The sequence below is a fragment of the Tachysurus vachellii genome, chromosome 17 (genome assembly GCF_030014155.1).
Source record: "Tachysurus vachellii isolate PV-2020 chromosome 17, HZAU_Pvac_v1, whole genome shotgun sequence".
In the NCBI taxonomy this organism is placed as follows: domain Eukaryota; kingdom Metazoa; phylum Chordata; class Actinopteri; order Siluriformes; family Bagridae; genus Tachysurus; species Tachysurus vachellii.
In genome coordinates this window covers 4,616,184-4,638,299 of record NC_083476.1, presented here as the reverse complement: position 1 = coordinate 4,638,299, position 22,116 = coordinate 4,616,184, and the positions used below count along the sequence as shown (strand labels likewise).

Sequence of the window (22,116 nt, the reverse complement as noted above, 5' to 3'; positions counted from 1 at the left end):
AGAATGAATGAATGAATGAATGAATGAATGAATGAATGAATGGATGAATGAATGAATGGGTGGGTGGATGGATGGATGGATGGATGGATGGATGGATGGATGGATAAATGATGAATGGCTGAATGGATAAATGAATGAATGAATGAATGAATGAATGAATGAATGAATGAATGAATGAATGAATGATGTGCAGTATGTTGTGCATTAGTGACATTCAAATCTGAAGCAGGGTTTGTTGACACTATACGCGGTTTGGTGATAATATTAAATTGTAATTAAGACCTCACTGTAATTGTCATTCACGTTTTCTATGCAAAAGGTGAAGACTATTATTTTAATACTATTCAAACAAACAAAACCCAAATTTTTAGTTTATGAAAAAAACTAAAACTGAAAACAAAACATAACAAAACAAAACAAATATATAATGGATATGTTTGTGTAATAAATCTCTAATAAATGACAACAAATGTTTTTTCCAGCTGTTATGGATCTTTGTTTATTTATTCAGCAATACAGAGCAATACTGAGCAAAGCCTAAATTAATAAATTAATAAATGTATTTGTTTTTAATTCATTTGTTAATCAATGAATTTCTGCAATGACAATAAAATCTTCATGACTTGACCAGAGCAAACGAATACACAAATGAATAAAAGAAGAAGAAAAAGAAGGGAACAACAACAACAACAACAAACACACAACTTTATGGGCGTGGTCTTATGAATTGATATTAACGCGTCAAAGTGGGCGGGATTTATGAATCCGGAAGTGAATTGTTGACGTTACGCTATTCCCTTCCACCCGTATTCTGACAAACGTAGTCTGCTGCGTTCGGATTTGTTAGAAGGTTTGACTTATAGCTGATTGGCTGATACATAGCACTCATCAGCAGACCGGTTGCCTAAACAACGAATCGTTGCGCAGGAGGCGGGATTTCTAGGAATACGGGTGGACAAGAAAAAAACAACGCGTTGACGTTGAGTCACCCCTGAAATAGCAGACTGACAACAAACTGAAATGACGCCGGATATATCCGAATGATTAAATGCGTTATCAGAGTTACTATATCAGGTTAAACCTCGGAAATCTCGTGTTGCCAAAATGATGGAAGAAATCGACAGATTTCAGGTCCCACCAGTGAACTCGGAGATGCAGCCGTTGGTGAGTAAATGATCACTTCTGCATAAACAACACGATCACGTCTGGATCTCTTGAGTTCATCAGAAACACAGGACAGAATGATAAAATTGTCAATATTCTCTCTGTACTGGTCACTAAGGCTGTGAATGGGAATTAGCATCACAATTTATATTGTTTACAGATGATCAGAACAAACGCCAGTGTTTCTCCAGCTGTGTGTTGTCTGTTTTATTAAATATTAAATATTAAATAAACATCGTTTTTGGCATCGTTTAAATATCCTTCAGGAAACGAAGCACATTTCTAACAAAAAAAACTAAAAACAAAAATCTACAGCATGGTTTTTTTTTTCATACTATTTTGCCAACCTTTATATCTTTAAAACTTTTAAATAGATTTATAAAAAAAATACTTCTACTAAAATATTATTATTATTATTATTATTATTATGATGTTATTTTATGACTAACGTGTGACACGTCATGCTTGAAATACATCCACGAGTCAGCCATTATAGGTTGTTTTAGAATATGCAGATTTTCATTCTCACAAATTTAAATATTCACCCCCTTTAAAATATTTGGAACGTTCCAGAAGTCACGTGATCATCAGAATTTTCTGGAGATCCTGCAAAGAAGAAAAAGCTCAAAGAGTTTTTATTATTTTTGTAATTCAGAATTTAATCATAATTTTCTTTCTTTTTTTTTTTTTTTTTTATGGTACTTTTGATTCATGAGGATACGAAGTACAGCCTTGTTACAGAAACTATAGATTTAAAAGTTAACCATTTATTAATTAATTAATTTTTAAAAAATCAAGTTGAAAAAGTTTTTTTTAAATGTCTTACTTGTACGAGTAACTTAGAAAAATACATAGAACAGGAGACGTCAACAAAAGTAAAAACGTATAATGCGACCTAAGAAACACATCTGGAAAACTGACATCTGGTTCATGTTTCTGTCTTCTGATTGGTGGAAATTCTTAGGTTGTTTTTGACTTGTATTTAGTGTGTATTTAGCACGTTCGCCTCACACCTCCAGGGTTGGGGGTTCGATTCCCGCCTCCACCTTTTGTGTGTGGAGTTTGCATGTTCTCCCCGTGCCTTGGTGGTTTCCTCCGGGTACTCCGGTTTCCTCCCCTGTCCAAAGACATGCATGGTAGGTTGATTGGCATCTCTGGAAAATTGTCCCTAGTGTGTGATTGCGTGAGTGAATGAGAGTGTGTGTGTGCCCTGTGATGGATTGGCACTCCTTCCAGGGTGTATCCTGCCTTGATGCCCGATGACGCCTGAGATAGGCACAGGCTCCCCGTGACCCGAGGTAGTTCGGATAAGCGGTAGAAGATGAATGAATAAATGAACCTTTGGTAAATGTTAACGTTTGGCTTTTATGAACGGATCACTCACTGTGTCATTATTGTTTTTATTATTGTATCTTTATAATGCTGAATTGCAAATTTCTTTTTGGTTTGTTTTCAGACACAGCTGTGTTTTTTCTGTATAGTACTACAGCCTCATGCAATATGTCCCTAATAATTCAAAGAATTATTCAAAAAAAAAAAAGAAATAGATAAATAATATTTCTTCCAAAATAAGATTAATGAGCTAGAATGGTCAAGACAGGCTTTAATCTAGAAAACATTTGCTTTATTATTGTATTATATATATATAATATATATATATATTTATATACATACTGTATAATATAAATTAATAAATTGTTTTTTCTTCTTTAGCAATCGACCTAAAAGCCAAGCAGACTAAACAGTGTGTTATGTCTGAAATCATATCAATCCTCTTCATTCAATCTTCCACTTCCACAGCGATCAATCTTCCTGTGTGTGCACTTGACACGAGTGTGTGTGTAGTGTGTGTAGTGTGTTGAGCTCAGCTTGATATTTGCTCATTGAAATGGAGCTGGGATGCGGTGACACAGCCTGGGGTGAGATTGTGCCTCTCTTTCATCCTGTCCCGCTATTCAGAGAGCCAGCTGTTACCCTCTGCTACACTTTCTCATGCTAATTCCAGGTTTAAGGCTATTGTGCGTAGACCTTAAAAATGGGTTGTGCCTCAATGGATGGAATTATCGTTATCTGTCTTTAGACTACTGTGCCGTAGAACTCTAAAATCTGATCGGTCAGAAAGTATCGGCACTAAGAGGAGTTTGGTTTGAAACAATTTTCACTTGAGTTGTTTTGTCAGCGCTTTCTAATAATGATGGGGGTTACAAGACTATACCACAATATCTCAGGGTATTTTTTACAACACTCACACTCATCTTTTTTGGCTACAAGTCTTCTTGCTGGTTGAGGCTTTATACTTGTACAGCTTCCTGAGATTCTGCTCAGCGTTTTTGCTTGAGGAGGTGGAACAAATTCGATGGGTTTCCACCATTTGTTGAATCACAGAGGTTTGATCCACATCTAATCTTTATCCAAACCACTCTTTTGTTTGGGGAGTCATTCTTCTACATTTCATCTAGGGTTGTAACTCAGCATTAAATGTAACTATAACTGGATAATAAAGTGTAAGAAGAATAAAGCATGTATAAGAAAATGTGCTGGTGTTGGAAAATATTCAACTTTATTACGGTGATATTAATCTCGCTCCTGTCACTTTACTCTGAATGCATGCAAAGTAGCACGTTAAACAAATACATCATCTTAACTTTATCTCAGTGATCACAGTGGGAACAGATAAGGGTCAGAGAAGTGCTTGCTTACTTGTTAGTAGGGCAACAAGAGCTGTACACATAGGGTAAGTTTCCTGTTAAGATGTTTGGATTAGCTAAGAGATCGGGTTAACTACGTATTTTCTGCTCGAAAAAGAAAAAGGCATGGTTTAGCTAGCTTGAGAGTGAAAAATCTAGCTTATTGCGACACAATATATATAACTTGACATACTTCATATCCACATACATAATTTGCTAATAAATAAAGGGATTAGAACGGAAAAAAATCTGTTTTTTTTTTTTTTTGGATGGATAAATGAATGAATGAATGAATGATGTGCAGTATGTTGTGCATTAGTGACATTCAAATCTGAAGCAGGGTTTGTTGACACGATACCGTATTTTGGTGATAATATTAAACTGTAATTAAGACCTCACTGTAATTGTCATTCATGTTTTCTATGCAAAAGGTGAAGACTATTATTTTAATACTATTCAAACAAACAAAACACAAATTTTTGGTTTATGAAAAAAAAACAAACTGAAAACAAACAAACAAAAAAAAAGATCCAAAATATAATGGATATGTTTGTGTATTTTAGAGATTTTAGTAAAAAAATCTAGAGGTTGCAGTGGCGATGCTTTCTGTAACGAGTCATTAATTAATGTTTATACAGATATAAAAAGTACATCTGAACGATCTGAACACGGACAATCTGTTCCGTCATCTGTACGCTGGGAAATTGAAAGAGTATTAAAACACACTCGTTTTCTTTAGAAGGACGTGTGGTAAAGGTGTCAGTGTTGACATGAGAACATGATGCAGGAGAACAATTTTCTTTTTTTGTGCTTCACATTGTTCACATGAAGATTCTAACATTCATCCCCGGCCAACTTTGTAAGTATAGCTGGTTAAAAAAAAAAGAGTTTTTCTTGCTGTCAGATTTGGCATGTCGACTTTTTTCCTTCAAGACAAGATTAGACGCAGCGGGATCTTTTTCACAGCTGTCAGTCAAGCTGAATTATTTATCATTCCATGTGTTTGTTGCCTGTATCGTATAAATCGGCACATGTCTGTCTGTACTCCTTTCAGACTTTTTCCTAAAAGAATATACAGTAGACGCCATGTTGTCCACTCTCACTCAATATTATCTCGACATTTCGACAGGCTTTTCCCAGTGTCCCAGTGCTCCTTGTTTTATTGCGCACGGACATGTCCTGAAGCAGATTGAGAGTTCCAATGGGACCACCCACCACTGCCAGGCGTGAACATGTTCCTCAAAAACACAGCTCAGTCTCATCCTGATTGTTCCTCCGAGGTGCAGAAAGAAGGGGTTTTACCGATAAGCTTCAAACCTGATTCTTTTTTTAGATGCTTAATCAATAGACTGCTGTATTTTTTGGAAGCATTTGCAATATCGTAAGGGTTTTATTGTGAGTTGCCAGGCAATTAAATTCTCATTATAAGGATACAAGTTTTTTTGATATACGCAGGTGAACAAACATTTTTTTGACTCGAGTGAGTTTTCCAGGGGGGCACGGTGGTTTAGAGGTTAGCACGTTCACCTCACACCTCCAGGGTTGGGGGTTCGATTCCCACCTCCGCCTTGTGTGTGTGGAGTTTGCATGTTCTCCCCGTGCCTAGGGGGTTTCCTCCGGGTACTCCGCTTTCCTCCCCCGGTCCAAAGACATGCATGGTAGGTTGATTGACATCTCTGGAAAATTGTCCATAGTGTGTGAGTGAATGAGAGTGTGTGTGTGTGTGTGTGCCCTGCGATGGGTTGGCACTCCGTCCAGGGTGTATCCTGCCTTAATGCCCGATGACGCCTGAGATAGGCACAGGCTCCCTGTGACCTGAGGTAGTTCGGATAAGCGGTAGAAAATGAGTGAGTGAGTGAGTGAGTGAGTTTTCCAGTCCAATATTTTCAGCTAATGTGAATGAACTAAAAAGTGAGAAGAGAGAAGATTTGATCTTTGACAATACCACAGCTATCCTTCTAGGAGTCCAAGAGAGCAAATTTGGTCACGTGTACTTAGCAAGAGAGACGGCGTACTCTAACTCTCCTGTCAATCACAGCAACATAGCCAATCATGGGGCACTAGACAAATCGCAATACTACATTGGCAGCAGTTTAAATAATGTCATCGGCCACCACATGTCTCAGAGAAGAGCCGTCCTCAGTTGGTAGCTGTGGTATGATTCGAAAGCTGGTTGGTAGGTGGGAATTGGCAAGTGATCATATTATGGAGAAAATTAAGAGAAAAATACAATTAATAATAAAAACTATTGCATTTTTGTAAGTTCTTAAATCTTTGGGAGAGCATTTAAAGTCAGTATCAGTTTAAAGTCAGAAGTATCGAGAACACTATTAGTTCAATAGCTAAGATCCGGTGCCAGTAACCAGAAGTTTATCAGTGTGAATTACACCTTTTAACTACAGTGCTTTTATCTGCTGAACAACATGTAGCTAAGGCTATTTACAGAGATGATTAAAAACATTATTTTCCTCTTTGCAGTCTTTTCAACTTCACAGTTTAATCATTACTCGTCTAGGCTTTTTCCCAGCACCTAAACTTAGGCATATCCAGCTGTGAGAAACAGGCTGTTAGGGTGAGCGAACAAAATGTTTCCTACTTTCCAGCATGGCTGGTAAATCAATGGAGACATTTTATCTCAATTACTTTTATTACCTCCACACATTTGGCGTGTAGATGGGTGTTAATTTCAAGCCCAGGGGGTGAATACTGAATAAGAAGCTGAGAGTTTTTAGTTCTGTTCTACAGTATGGATAGCTATGTTTTTATTACGGTTGTTCTTTTGGAGTGTAGGGATCTTCTATAGGAGATTAGGTTTCTTATGGAGATTAGGGTGTAGGGTTGTTCTTTTGGAGAGTTTGGTTGTTCTACTAAGGAGTAGGGTTCTGTTAGAGAGTTGGGTTGTTGTGTTTTGAGAGTAGAATTGTTCTTTTGGAGAGTAAGGTTGTTCTGTTGGAGAGTAGGGTTCTTTTTGGAGATTAGAATTGTTCTGTTGGAAAGTAGAGATGTTCTGTTGGAGAGAAGAGTTCTTCTGTTGGAAAGTAGGATTTTGTTGGAGAGTAGAGTTGTTTTGTTGGAAAGTTGAATTGATCTGTTGGACAGTAGGGTTCTTTTGGAGATTTGAATTGTTCTGTTGGAGAGTAGAATTGTTTTGTTGGAGAATGGAATTGTTCTGTTGGAGAGTAGAATATTTCTGTTGGACAGTAGGGTTGTTCTGTTGGAGAATAGAATATTTCTGTTGGACAGTAGGGTTGTTCTGTTGGACAGTAGGGTTTTTCTGTTGGACAGTAGGGCTGTTCTGTTGGAGAATAGAATATTTCTGTTGGACAGTAGGGTTGTTCTGTTGGACAGTAGGGCTGTTCTGTTGGAGAATAGAATATTTCTGTTGGACAGTAGGGTTGTTCTGTTGGACAGTAGGGTTTTTCTGTTGGAGAGTAGAATTTTTCTGTTAGAGAGGTGGAGAGTAGAATTTTTCTGTTGGACAGTAGGGTTGTTCTGTTGGACATAAGGTTGGGTATCAAAAGAAATTTTCCGGTTCCGATTCCGGTTCCAGTTCTGCCTTACGATTCCCGGTTCTGATTCCGATTCCATAATAAAAGAAATGTGAAAAATAATGCACAATACTTAAACAAACACAATTTTTTGTGTTTATTAATCACTCTTTAAATATTTTAAACAGAGCATTTCAATTCATATCAATTTAAATTTAAATAAATCCAACATCAAATTTAACATCCAGAATTACAACTTAGCAAAACAGTTAGCAAATTTTCGGAAGAAACATTAACATGTCTGCTTTCTCTGGGAGAAGACGAGACCTTTCCTGGCTTATTGTATCTCCAGCTGTGGAGAAAACCCTCTCAGAGGGGGGAGATGTGCTTCATTGTTGTAGCTTTGGAAATTAATCCACACTTTAGACTTTTTTTTAGACATGTTTAACACAAAGCGTACCTCAGCACAGCAGCGCGAGTGACTGATTTCTGTGGTAAGCTGCGTTAATTTGGTTGCGTGACTGTAAAACAATTAATATTCATGAGGTAAGACATGGCTATTTAAAGTGACCGCTCCCAGCGATTTGCCCGTCATTGCATCGGAACCGCGTTTGGAACCGAAACTTAAAAATTCCGCACGGTTCCGGTTCCTGTTGAAAAACAGAACCAGTTCTGAATAAAAACCGGTTTTCGGTTCCCAACCCTAGTTGGACTGTAGAATTTTTCTGTTGGACTGTAGAATTTTTCTGTTGGACAGTAGGGTTGTTCTGTTGGAGAGTAGGGTTGTTCTGTTGGAGAGTAGGTTGTTCTGTTGGAGAGTAGGGTTGTTCTGTTGGAGAGTAGGGTTCTTTTTGGAGATTAGAATTGTTCTGTTGGAAAGTAGAGAGGTTGTTCTGTTGTAGAGTAGGGTTGTTCTGTTGTAGAGTAGGGTTGTTCTGTTGAACAGTAGGGTTGTTCTGTTGGACAGTAGGGTTGTTCTGTTGGACAGTAGGGTTGTTCTGTTGGACATAAGGTTGGGTATCAAAAGAAATTTTCCGGTTCCGATTCCGGTTCCAGTTCTGCCTTACGATTCCCGGTTCTGATTCCGATTCCATAATAAAAGAAATGTGAAAAATAATGCACAATACTTAAACAAACACAATTTTTTGTGTTTATTAATCACTCTTTAAATATTTTAAACAGAGCATTTCAATTCATATCAATTTAAATTTAAATAAATCCAACATCAAATTTAACATCCAGAATTACAACTTAGCAAAACAGTCAGCAAATTTTCGGAAGAAACATTAACATGTCTGCTTTCTCTGGGAGAAGACGAGACCTTTCCTGGCTTATTGTATCTCCAGCTGTGGAGAAAACCCTCTCAGAGGGGGGAGATGTGCTTCATTGTTGTAGCTTTGGAAATTAATCCACACTTTAGACTTTTTTTTAGACATGTTTAACACAAAGCGTACCTCAGCACAGCAGCGCGAGTGACTGATTTCTGTGGTAAGCTGCGTTAATTTGGTTGCGTGACTGTAAAACAATTAATATTCATGAGGTAAGACATGGCTATTTAAAGTGACCGCTCCCAGCGATTTGCCCGTCATTGCATCGGAACCGCGTTTGGAACCGAAACTTAAAAATTCCGCACGGTTCCGGTTCCTGTTGAAAAACAGAACCAGTTCTGAATAAAAACCGGTTTTCGGTTCCCAACCCTAGTTGGACTGTAGAATTTTTCTGTTGGACTGTAGAATTTTTCTGTTGGACAGTAGGGTTGTTCTGTTGGAGAGTAGGGTTGTTCTGTTGGAGAGTAGGTTGTTCTGTTGGAGAGTAGGGTTGTTCTGTTGGAGAGTAGGGTTCTTTTTGGAGATTAGAATTGTTCTGTTGGAAAGTAGAGAGGTTGTTCTGTTGTAGAGTAGGGTTGTTCTGTTGTAGAGTAGGGTTGTTCTGTTGAACAGTAGGGTTGTTCTGTTGGACAGTAGGGTTGTTCTGTTGGACAGTAGGGTTGTTCTGTTAGAGAGGTGGAGAATAGAATTTTTCTGTTGGACAGTAGGGTTGTTCTGTTGGATAGTAGGGTTGTTCATGTCTCACAGTTTCACAGTGAGTCACTGACAGATGATGATGATGATTATCTCACCAACTGAAATGCATTTTCATCTAATACCCATACAGGTTTCTTGTGGTTCTCATCCCATAATACCTCCTATAGCAATTTGTGCTTTATTTTAAATTGATATTTTACTAGCATTGATATTTGACTAGCTTATGATTTTGTGGAAAATATTAAACCACAACTCCTCTATTTCAGATTGACATACAATGACCAGTATTAAAGTGTCTCTCTCTGATCATGTGACCTCTCTTTACCTCAGCTGTATTTGTATGAGTCTCTTTATTGTACTCTACATCAGTGGCTCGAGGTTTTTAAGACAAGGTCGGACATTGAGCTTGCAAGAATGCCTAGCTTTGTTTCAGTTCTGTGTTCCACTTAGGAACCTTAGTCAGAAAGTAAACATGGTCTGACAGCTACTACAGATAGTGTGGCTATATGCTGTGAGCAAGCTACTCTGTTCTGATTGGTCTGTGACATTTACCCACGGTGCCTCGTGGCCTCCTGTAATGAGGCCAGGCTTGTGCTTATAATAAGAGCTCTGTTGGCAGAGAGTATTAGTCTCTCTCTTTCTCTCTCTCTCTCTCTCTCTCTCACTCTCTCTCTCTCTCACTCTCTCTCTCTCTCACTCTCTCTCTCTCTCACTCTCTCTCTTTCTCTCTAACAGACGCCTTCTGTTTGCTTCCCAGTTTCCACCAAGGGCCCACAAAGTAAACAAAAAGCTGGCATGGTCTTATGGAGGAAATACTAGGTGGTAGCTATGGCATCAGGAAACCTCCCATCTCTCTTTGTTTTTTTGTTTTTTTTGTGGAGAAAAACCGGCCTCAGAAAGGGAAGGATGTACTATATTTAGCAACAAGCGTTTACGGCTCAACATTTTCATAACATCCTTTATTGAAGCGACATTATCCCTTTAGGATAAATCTTGCTTAAAAGCTTTGCCAAAACAAGTACTGTTCCTTTAAGATAGATGAATTTTGTTAAAGGTGCGGTGCACGATGTTTAAAAAATGCTTCAGAAAACTGAGTCGGGCCGACTAACAAAACAAAGGTGTAGCCAATTAGCAGAAAGGGGTGTGTCTTCTCAATATGCGGCAGAGAGAGTGTTCAGTGTACAGTAAAGTGCGATTGTCTAACATTAGCCGAAAGCGATTGAAAGATTGACTGCAAGTCTTTGAGCCTGCAACATGTGCACATGCTCCAAGTCTTCTGTTTCCAGGTGTTTATCCGCAGCAACGTTACGACCTCTGCCTCTAACGTTACCTCTGCCTCGGGTTCTAGGGATCGAACGTCGTCTTCCACGTGAAACGGAGCTAAACCTTTCACGGTACAACATGCAGTACTACAAATACACATTTGACCTGTATTACCATAGTATTACTCATTGAGTTTATTTATTGATAAAAATATCCCCTCGGCCAGCTGCCCCAGCAGGTGCCGCCATAATAGTTGTCTGGGTTGCGTATGTATGTGTGGGGCGGAGCTATCAAAACAGGGGTGACACCCATTTGGGCTAGGGGCGTGTTGTTTAGGTGGTTTCAAATGTCAACATTGGTTTTCAGAGATCGTGCACCCAGCCTTTAAGTTTAAAGTTTTTTTAATTATAAGAAAAATCTCATCACAGGTTTCAAAGCAAACTGGAATCCCAACTAGTGTTGTTTGTTTGGATCATAAAAGGAAACCAAATTGCATTTTATTATCGTGTCTGTATTAGATCTTTAAAGAAAGTCCATTGTTAGCCTAAACATGGACATGTTTTGTCTGTTTGTACTCATAAAAAATCTTCCAATATCAATATCATCTGATATGATGTTATACTATATAGATGTATTCTGTCCTGCCAAAGAACATGCAACTCAAAATGACAGTAATCTGGATGTATTTCAGGATTCATTAGAAGGATTAGCCTATTAGCAGTCACTTTAAATGAAAGGACAGCCAAAGAAGCAGTACAAGAAGCCTTTTGATTACGTTGAGTAGGTTTTTCTGAGAATCGAATAAATAATGAACAAAACCAAACACCATTCAAAGGCTATTCAACATATAGTTCATATAAAATACCGTAACTAGGATTTGTGTAAATTTGCTAAACTTTCCTCTCCAAGGAATCTTTAAGGAGTAAACAGGGAAAAAAATGATTTGTGCGTAATCAGTAAGGTGTATCGAAATCTTCTCTGAGGCATTAATCACTGAACGGTTAAAGTGGGACAGGCTCTGAGAGGAAGATTAAAGATGGGACTGCTGAGTCATGGTGTAAAAGTAGACTAAGACCAGCTTAAGCAACACTCGCTGCCTGTCTAGACAGTCACTGGACTGTTTCTTTGTTTCTTCTTTTTTGAGATTTGAGATTAGCCATCGAGGGTAAAGTAAATAAATTCCCTCATATCAGTATTGTATTTCCACACAGCAAGTATTGAAGAAATGTGTATTATGGCTTTATCACTGTGTCACCCATCCAGGGTGGGTGTTCCTGGGATGTGCCTCGAGCTCAAAGAGGAATAGCTATATGTTTAGCTTTGATGTAAACATAACATTTTATCCATCCATCCATCCATCCATCCATCCATCCATTCATTCTTTGTACCACATATCCTTCACAAGGTCACAGGGAGCCTGGAGTCTTTCCCAGGGGACATGGGGCACAAGGCTGGGGACACTCTGGACAGACTACCAACCCATCACAGGACACACACTATCACACATCCATCACACATCCATCACTTACCCATTCACACACCAAAAATAATTTAGAGAATCAGTCTACAACAAATCAGTCTACAACACATATATTTAGAATGGGGGAGGAAACTGGAGAACCCCAAGGAAACGCCCAAACTCCATGAACATGACAAGTCCATGCACATTGAGTGAACGACAGAATGAAACCCTCAACTTACTAAGCCGCCATAACCCCCATACTTATATGTTGTTGTTTTTTTGTTTGTTTCTATGGAAATGAACACAACACGAATTCAGAAAATATTCCATTACTAGTCCTTTTAACTGTGGAAGCTGCTGCTGTTGTTTCGTTCTTGCTTGTTTATACCACCATGTCATTGAAATTCATCAATGATGCAGATGAAAGCACGGGAGTATCGGAAGCACAATGACGGGAATGCACTGTACTCTTAAGTAGACAGCATATTAAATTAGGTGCATGAAAGATCGAATTACATTAGCTAGCTAAATTTAGCAAGCAAGTGAACAAAAATATGAACACCGCTGATATCAGATACATGATTTGAAGCCCTCGTTAATATCAGTAGAAAGTTTTGAGACTAATTAGAATAGCATGCCTCGTTATATTTGTATTGTTATCTAATTCCTTTTTGTTTAACGTTGTGCTTCTTTGTACGTCAAGGATCCAACTGCGACGTCCACGTTAGAGGCTGACTCCGAAACAAGAGGGCCCGAATCCGTGCCCATCAACTACAAGCCTTCTCCACTTCAAGTAAAGATCGGTGAGTTATCCTTGTATTAAGTTGCTAACATGTTAAGGTTTTGCAGGCCAGAATGTTCTGGATGTGAAATAATAGAGGTTAGCTATTAGTCAAATTTCTAGGCAGTTGTTATTTATTTGATGATAGCACACATACTGTGAAGCAAGAACACTAATTAGCAGCTTCTATTGCCTCAGACTTCATTGCATAAACCATGACATACAATCAATATCTGTTGCTGGGTGCGGATTACATTGTTTTCTATTTTGGGTGAAGAGTCACGGCTTATGGATTGTGCAAAGGGTTAGCAGACATGTCTTTCCAAAATCCAGTAAAAAAACAACAATAGAAGCCCAAGTCTGTATTTAATGTCCTGTTTTCTTCAGGTTTTGTCTATTATTAAGATCAGATAAGATAAATATAAATGAAATTATATAAAATAAGAATAAAGATAATACTGAAAAACAGTTACCAATCTGAAAACATAATAACGATCTATTTCTGTAAGCTTTAATAATTTATGTATGCAGTATCACAGAAAGTTAAAAGTTCTTATTAATAGGTTACCTCTTATTGCTAAATAGTCACTTTAATTTAATTTAACTGTACACGTGATCTTTTTTTTTTTATATAGATCATTATAGAGATTAGAGTTTCGGTGTCCACTGTAGCCTCAGATTGCTGTTCTTGGATGACAGGAGCAGAACTTAGACTTCCAGTCATCAGGCAGTTCTCTTCTGACCTCGGCTAATCTGCTGCTGACTGGATGTTTTTTGTTTTTTGCACCATTCTGTCTAAAATCTAAAGACTGCTGTTTCCAATCTAAATCCTACTAATCCCATGAGGCCAACAGCAGGAGGTGTGAAATGTTTAAACCAACACATCTGGCTCCAGTAACCAAGGGCACTGAGATCACATTCGGGATCTTTGATGCAAACATTATTCTAAGCACTTTACCCCGTATCTGCATGCGCCTTGTTCAGTATGCTGCTGCCACATGATTGGCTGAATGGATAAATGCCTGAATAATCAGGTGTACAGTAATACCCCTTTTCCACCAGAAAGAACCGGGTGCTGGTTCAGAGCTAGCACTGGTGCTGGTTCAACGTTGGTTCCACTGACGAACCTTCTAAGAACCGGTTTGCCTTTCCATCGGCTAGAGAGCCATGACAGAGCCGAGTCTGACGTCACTGTATACGCGTCACGTTACACAGTAACGTTAGCGTAGCAGCGACAAACACAAACCCAATGTCAACAATGGCGGATGTTGCTTTACTGTTAATGCTCATGGCTTTGTGAACCTACATTGGCATCCAAACGCTGCGAATCCAACGTGTACGTGCAGCTCCATGTAATCTGTATAAACGGAGGTTGTAATCGAGAAAATACATAACGTTATTTTATCATTAACACAGAAAAAAGTTAGCCTTAGCATGTAGATAACTACTATCATGTGTGCTGATAATTGATCATATTGCGGTAAAGAAAAGTTTATTAAACATTAGTATACTTAAGGTATATTATCAAATGCGCTAACAGTAGCCCCGCTCACAGCCCCTGACGCAAGCGGTTCTTAAGTCTAGACCAGCAACGTTTTGGTGCTACTTAAGAACCACTTTTCCTGGTTCAGAGCCGGTGCAGAAAGAACCGGTTCTAAATTAGGCTCTGGCTCCGAACCAGCACTCAAACTGCCTCGGTGGAAAAGGAGCATTAAAGTGGCCAGTGAGTGTATATTCAAAGTGTTTTCTTTCTGGTTGCAGAGAAACAGAGAGAGTTGGCCAGGAAGGGCTCGGTGAAGAACGGAACGGCAGGTAGCCCGGTCAATCAGCAGCCCAAGAAAAATGTTATGGCCAGAACACGGTAAGATGACCCTTATATGTATAAAAATATATCACATGGTGCCATCAATAGTTCTGTTGGACGTTGTAACTATAGACCTGGAACAACTTGTAGCTCTACTGAAGCGCAAGAACAGAAAGTGCGAACGCTAATGAAAGGCAGAGAGAAGACAAGTCATCGCACTCCTACTGGGATTAGAAGAAATGAGAACACAGTGACTGGTGTCAGCCAGTAGATAAGTCTCCTCAGAGAGAGCGGACAAGCGGACAGACTGCAGATTAGGCCAAGCTTTTGTTCTACATGGAGGGAAACAGGAGTACAGACTTTCTCCTGCAGGCTTTTTCTTACTTTTTTAGCTCAGCCTACAATGGTCAATTTTTTTGCTATTGATTGGATCATGTCAGGATTTTTTACATGAAAGTAGCTGAATATTTTTACATTTCTTTTTAAATGTTTTTTGTTTTGGCTAGTTTTTTAGGTAATAATTATGTTTGAATGGAAAAAAAAATATTTTGAATATTTCAAAAACTATATTAACAGAGATTTTTCGTAGTTCTATTTAAGAGACTTTTTCTTGATTTATTGAAGTGTATATTTTAAGGACTTTTTTAAAATTGTAGTTTGTAAACAAATTTATAGATTGTAGTTGAACTTTTCTTCTACTGCATTACCTTTTATCAGACATTTAATTTATAACTGTTTATTGCTTTGGATTAAAAACAGCTAGCTCAAGAGCGCAGCGTAAGTGACATGCTAAAGCCTCTGCTTTGTATTTATACTTTGATTCAACAGAACTGTTTTCCTTACCTCTTGTTTCTGCTGTAGGTTGGTCGTTCCTAATAAAGGTTACTCATCTTTAGACCAGAGTCCTGACGAGAAGCCCTTGGTAGCACTGGATACAGACAGGTATCATAAATTTAAGCATTTCAAAGTCATTTTTCACTAAAAGTACCGTACGGGAGCTTAGTTTAGCCGTAATCTCAACCGAGTCAACTGAAAGTCCATTCTAATCAAGAGACTTAAGTAACGAATGTATCAGATCTCACACCCATGTGAGAAATTTCCATCCATAGAAGCAGGGTAATTAACCCAGATGACCTATCTATGGTCTTGTTGCACATGGGAATCTAAATAATTGGTTTTTGGCCAAAGTCTTTACTTAACTGCTTTCAACTTTTATAAGGATCTGCTAATAATGTCTATATTAAAAAAAGAACAAAAACACGTGAAAAGTTTTGACCGCTTTGTCAATTCTCTGATTTGTTGGCGAGACGTCGAATTCGTCACATTTTTCCTCTCATCTTTAACTGTCCTTATTAATCAACTTAATAGCTATATGAAAACAAGATCTGTCTGTGTGATCTCTTAGAGCACGTAACGCATAATTGGACCTCACTGATCACACCAATGTGCTGCTGGATTCTCCGTTCTGATTGGTCGGAATAGGTCATTACATAACGTTCTAGTCAAACCAATCAGAATCGAGAATTCATAACATACCTGCAAACTAGTCGCTTTTCGGCAAAATTCGCCGTTTTTAAATCAAAATATGTCATTTGTGTGAATCGTGTAGATCCGAAGAGTTTTTAGTTTGGTTAGGGCTTCTTTCAGCTGCGTCCGAAACCGCTTACTTCCATCCAATAATTAGGCGAAGTAGTGCTTAGGCGGCGGTTTTGGACGCAGCGTAGTATACCATCTATCAAGCTGATGTCTCGCGTCTCTACTTCTAATGACTTTTTATGGCGGATGGCAAACCAACTTTGGGTGCATTCACCGCCACCAACTGGATTGGAGTGTGAAGCGCTAGTAAGCAGATGACGCCTCACGTCTCAATCATCCTCGCGTCTTTTGACCAATCAGCATTCAGAAGCAAGATAAGGCAATCACCTATTTCGTCCCTCACTTCAAGCCGCAGAGGACAAACAAAAAGCAATAAAGAGACACATTGATAAACAACGAAAACGGGCACTTGAAAGGCTTGTGGCGGTCAAAAAACAAAAGAAATAGCAATATTTGTGTTCATCATTTTATTAAGGTTCCAAGGCACTCAAATTGTACAGAGAAAAATTATTTCCAAGAAATTTTGGTAAAAATAGGATTAATAAAAGTGCTTTTTTCACTTGAAGCAAATGTTGTCTTTTTCCTTTATGTTCTTGTCAGCGTGCTTCATTTTAAGTTCTCAATTTTTTATTTTATTTTGGGGGGGGGGGGGATTTTATTTCGACCCTTGTCACCATTTTCACCTCTTGTGAGTTTGCACGTATGCATAAACATTTAAAATCTTGCTGGTTGTTGTGATTGAGGATATGCCAATAACAAGGTTAAGTGTAAAACTGCATCAGATTACGAACATCCATGAGTAATCGGTAATTGTTAAGTACGAACATGACCCAGGATTCCCTTTACACACAGTTTTTACAATCATCCAGGGTTAAAGTGGATCTCAAGTGTGAAAAGCTTAATAACAGATTCTGTCCTGTGGAAAATTTTCTCACTGTGATGTCATGTTATGACGTCAGGCCATTGGGTCATGCATTAGATCACCCGTCTTCTCTCTCTCTTTGTCTCACTGTTCCACCTCTTCTTGTCTCTGTGTACTTTATTGTAGTTATTTTTTTTCCTTTTTCTTTCTCTATTTGGTCTTTTGTTCTCTTCTGCCCTATGTTTTTTTTTTTTTTTTTTTTTTTTAGCTGCTTTTGAATTGTCATCTTTTTTTGTTATTTTTTTTAGCGATGACGATTTCGACATGTCCAGATACTCGTCGTCAGGATACTCCTCCGCTGAGGTGAGATCCGTGAGGGAACAGGTACCGCTGCATTACACTTTGACCTCTGATTGCTTCTCATCATCATCAACTTTCAGTACTGTCCTGAAATTTCGAAATTTTGTTTTCAAATTTACTGTCCCATTATTCGCCGTAAATCTCTTTCCTTATACAACAGCAGTAATGAATATTTTCTACTGATTGGGCAGAAGGAATTGATCCATTTCTTCTACCATGAACTCAAGGAGAATTTGTATTTATTCATTTATGTTAGTGCACTTGTTCTAACAGCTCGTAAACAGATTATGAGATATGTTAAGGGAGTTTTTATTTGAATAGACATCTTTGAGTCGATGAGGCAGATAGGTCGAGTTTACGTGGAAAATTCTTTAAGATAATTTTTTTTTGTATTTGTTTTTTTTGTATTTGTGTTTTTTGTCTTATTAACTATTTAAGCAAAAGAAAAAGTTTCAGGAACAGGAACGAACTTGTCTGGAGCTCTTTCACAACATTATGACTATAAACCTATAAAGTATGCGACTGTCTTAAGTAAATAAAAAGGACATCATATCAACCCATTATATTAATTTATACATCCTGTGGATTTTGTTTATTCACTTTTGTGACCTATGATTTTATGTATTTAAAGGTTTTTTTTCGATCTCTTGTCTAACTCCGTCTCTCCTGCTTTTGTCCTATTCAGCAAATCAACCAAGATCTAAACATCCAGCTCCTGAAAGACGGCTACCGCCTGGACGAAATCCCAGATGACGAAGATCTCGATCTGATTCCTCCTAAATCAGTCAACCCTACGTGCGTGTGCTGCCAAGCGACCTCCTCTTCAGCCTGTCAGATCCAGTAGCCCTGTATTCACTTACCCCACAGCCCTTTTACCCAGATCCCCCTCGACTTTTAACCCTCGAGTCACTACTACAAAAATAAATAAATAAAGCCGTTATCCTACAACTAATATAGGAAAAAAAAATGTCAGAAGGAAATGCAGAAATAATAATGAGTCATTGGTTCCTCCTATGGTAGGATATGGTGTCGGTATCACCACCTGAGGGAGTTAGATTTAGTTAGGGAAGTGTATTGTATGTTGTGTATAGGATGCAGTGATAAAAATTAATGCATATTTTAAAAAGGGAGAAAGTAGTAACACGTTTATTTGTAGAAACACTTCACACAAAGTTATTCTGTAAAATATTTAAAAAAAAAAAAGATTCTGTTACAGTTTGTTTTTGGATGTCTTGATGCACAATGATTTTCAGATATTGGGATGTGAGGAAGAATTTTTTATTATTATTATTTTTTTTAATTATGTTTTTTCTGTTTTAGAACATTAATAGGAAGACCTGCAGCACTTTTTATTCCAGGAGTAATCTAATCAGCCAGTCCTGTAGCAGCAGGGCGATGCAGATACAGGCCAAAAGCTTGATCTTGAAACTGTGATCTCAGTAAAATTGACCGTGGCATTGTTTTTGTTAGTGCCAGTTGGGCTGGTTTGAGTGTTTAAGAAACTGATGATCTTTACATCATTTACAGCATTTGGCAGACGCCATTATCCAGCGCTTTATACAACGGAGCAATTGAGGTTTAAGGGCCTTGTTTAGGGGCCCAAGAGTGGACGCGTGGTGGATGTGGGATTCTAACTCACAACCTTCCAATTGGTAGTCCAACACATTAACCACTATCCTACCACATCTCTACAGTATCACAAAAAACTAACAAAAAACTAAAAATCCAGTGTCGGAAACACCTTGTAGATGTGAAAGGTCAGAGGAGAACACCCAGACCTGTTTGAACTGATATGTGGTCTACGGTAACTCATCACTCTTTATAGCCGTGGTGAACAGAAAAGCTTCTCACAATGCACAACAAAATGAACGTCACCTGATCTTTTTGCCCCGTTTTCAATTTTCCAGACCTGCCACTGACCTCGCTCAAGTCTGCACACTAAAATATCACTCAGTGGATTTTTTTTTTTTTTTTTTGGTGTTTTTCACACTATTCTCTAGAAAGAGACTAGAAAAAATCCTATCCTGTGTGGAAAAAAAATCCCAGTCTAGCAAATACTCAAACCAGATTATCGGTCAGCACCAACTCACTGAAATTGGTGCACATTATTTCTGTTCTATACTTATGTTTAAAAATGAACTAAAGCTCTTGGCCTGCATTTGTATGACTTCCTGTATTCCACTGTTCCGCTCGACGGACAGATCGAAACATTGCATGAATGAACGAGTGTACAGGTGTTCCTTTTAAAGTGGCAGTTGACGTGGTACGATAAAACAATATCAAAAGCTTTCACGAGGTCCAAATTGACGCAAATAATGGAGGGAAACTGACATGTACGCAATTAGGTCATTTTTTTCATTCCTTCGACAAATTTTTTATGTTTAATGTATTATTATTTTTTATTTTTTATTTCTTTTAGCTGCTGCTCATCTTATTACTTACATGAGCTCCTGTTTGCCGAGTATGAAGGTATTGATGGGAAATTAAGGGAAATGAGAAATGGATTTTCAAGACTGACTTCTTATGACTTACAATGTGCCGTAATGCCAGAATTAGATAGCGTTTCTTACTACGGAAAAGCCTACAAATATCATTGTGTACGGTTTTATTGCACAAATACATATCATGTCACACGAAACAAAAAAAAACTTCCAATTATCACAAATTTACATTACAAGGTGACACCGTTACAGCTAGACGCAGTATTCAGAGGTGCCAATATTTACGTATATAACTATAAAATATATGATTTTTGACTTCTTTCTACAGTAAAGCCGAAGATATTTGAAAACTTTAAAATGACATATGTTTTGGAGAAAGATAAATAAGTTCCTTCACCAAAGGGGAAAGAACGTAAATTCACAAGCCTCAAGAGTTGAGAAAAAAATGGATGGGATTTTTCCTTTTTACTAGGTTGTTTTGTTAGAAATATTGGCACCCCTACAGTAAGCATTTACGCCTCCTTTCCTGTATGACAGGGTTCCATTTGACATTTGTTCTCACAAAAATGTATTTTATTTACTTTTAGACAAAGACTAGTGAATTATTTCTCGTTTGGACTGTGATCTGGACCACAACAGTGTGACCGAAAAACACTTGCGACACGACAAGATTTAGGGACACTATATAACAAGAGATACTACAGTATATATAACACAATAAATTGATGGCAGTACTGTTGACATACACAGTATTATTTTCATTAGTACTATTATTAAGGAAAGCGAAAAGTAATATTCATTACATGGCTATATGTAATGGTGCCCTGATGATGATGATGCTGTTATTCCCAGCCACAAACACTCCAGCTTTAGGGTAACATACCATATACAGGTAAATAAGTGTAGACTTTTATACATACCGTTTAAATCGCTATGCTAATTAAACAACTTAAACTGTATTTTAGCTAAGATCAAAACGATGAGTCTCTACTAGGACAAGTGAATAGTAACTAGTTCGAAGGTAAACTCATTGAAGTGCCCGATTGTTTACACACTAATCCGCTTTCAGTATCTGCTTACGTACTGTGATATCTATCAACTACATTTCAAAACTACAGAAATGCACACAACTCAATAGTATTGAATTACAAAAAGTATTTATTTTTTAGCAGTAGTTAGGACACTGTAGTTTGACTTTTCCCTCTCTGTTTTTCTTCTCTCTTCTTCTCTCCTGAATTTGTGTTACCTGTAGTTCCGAATTGCTTTGTAAATGTAAATCGAGCCCTCACCTTTTTTTTTTTTTTTTTTGCTTTCCGTTATCCTCACCTGTCCTGGTTTGCTGAATTACAGTATGCCTTAAGTCAGCGTCTGTAAAACATTATTTATTGTGTGTGGTTTGTTTTAATTTATTGAAACAAATGAGACAGAATGCATTTTAACATAGACATATTGTTTTTTTTTTATTATTATCAGTATCATGTCTATAAAAAATGTGAACGGTTTAAATACCAATATTTAACAATGTTGTAGTGTAGCATATCAATAAATACATCTGGCACTAAGAATTGCAGTCTTTTTGTGTGCTTGTTGGGGTGTAACACAATGACAATTTGTGTATTTGTAAATGGTTGAGTTCTACAGATATCTGGAACTGGATCTGCATTCACATTTAAACCTAAAGTGGGCGTGGCCAAATCAGTTTTTTTTTTTTCAGAACTCAATGAAAAACACTGTGTGGGGGAAATTGTTCTTTCCCATTGTTCTTTTTTAAAAATAGAAAAAGAGTTGGTTTTAATACAGTTTGTACTTGCCCATGATATTTTCTAGATTAGTTAGAGCTAAACTTAGCTAGAGCTACTGTAGCTAAGTTAAAGCTAGTATTTTTAAAAATATAAACAAACCAGTAGCCTAATGTAAACCACTGTGACCCTGATCAGGCAGTTACTAAGATGTTGTAAATGTATCATGCATCCTACTGTAAGTTTTAACAAAAAATTCTTTAAAAAATTAAAGCGCACCCCCTTTGTATATCTATTTTTATGTGTTTAGAACACATTATCTGTTCATCCTGAATAATGTATTTGTATTCGGTTACATCTCGAGAATTTATTTGGTAAAAGCGATCATAACTACAAGTGTATTAATTATAGAATTGCACATCTCTTAATCAAAACTGTCCTTGAG

General features: G+C 37.7%; 1 protein-coding gene across 2 annotated transcripts; it reads left to right on the top strand.

Annotated features, from left to right (window-relative positions):
- Positions 1-940: 940 nt before the first annotated feature.
- Positions 941-21,485, top strand: fam219aa (family with sequence similarity 219 member Aa). Of its 2 annotated transcripts, none has more exons than XM_060891341.1 (6): positions 941-1,164; positions 12,792-12,891; positions 14,631-14,730; positions 15,535-15,615; positions 17,440-17,494; positions 18,177-21,485. In XM_060891341.1, exons 1-6 carry the CDS (start codon positions 1,105-1,107, stop codon positions 18,333-18,335), a joined length of 555 nt encoding a protein of 184 aa, XP_060747324.1. In that variant the 5' UTR covers positions 941-1,104; the 3' UTR covers positions 18,336-21,485. The 2 variants fall into 2 exon arrangements, with proteins under 2 accessions (XP_060747324.1, XP_060747323.1); XM_060891340.1 differs by having other exon boundaries at positions 17,440-17,515.
- The last annotated feature ends 631 nt before the right edge of the window (positions 21,486-22,116 follow it).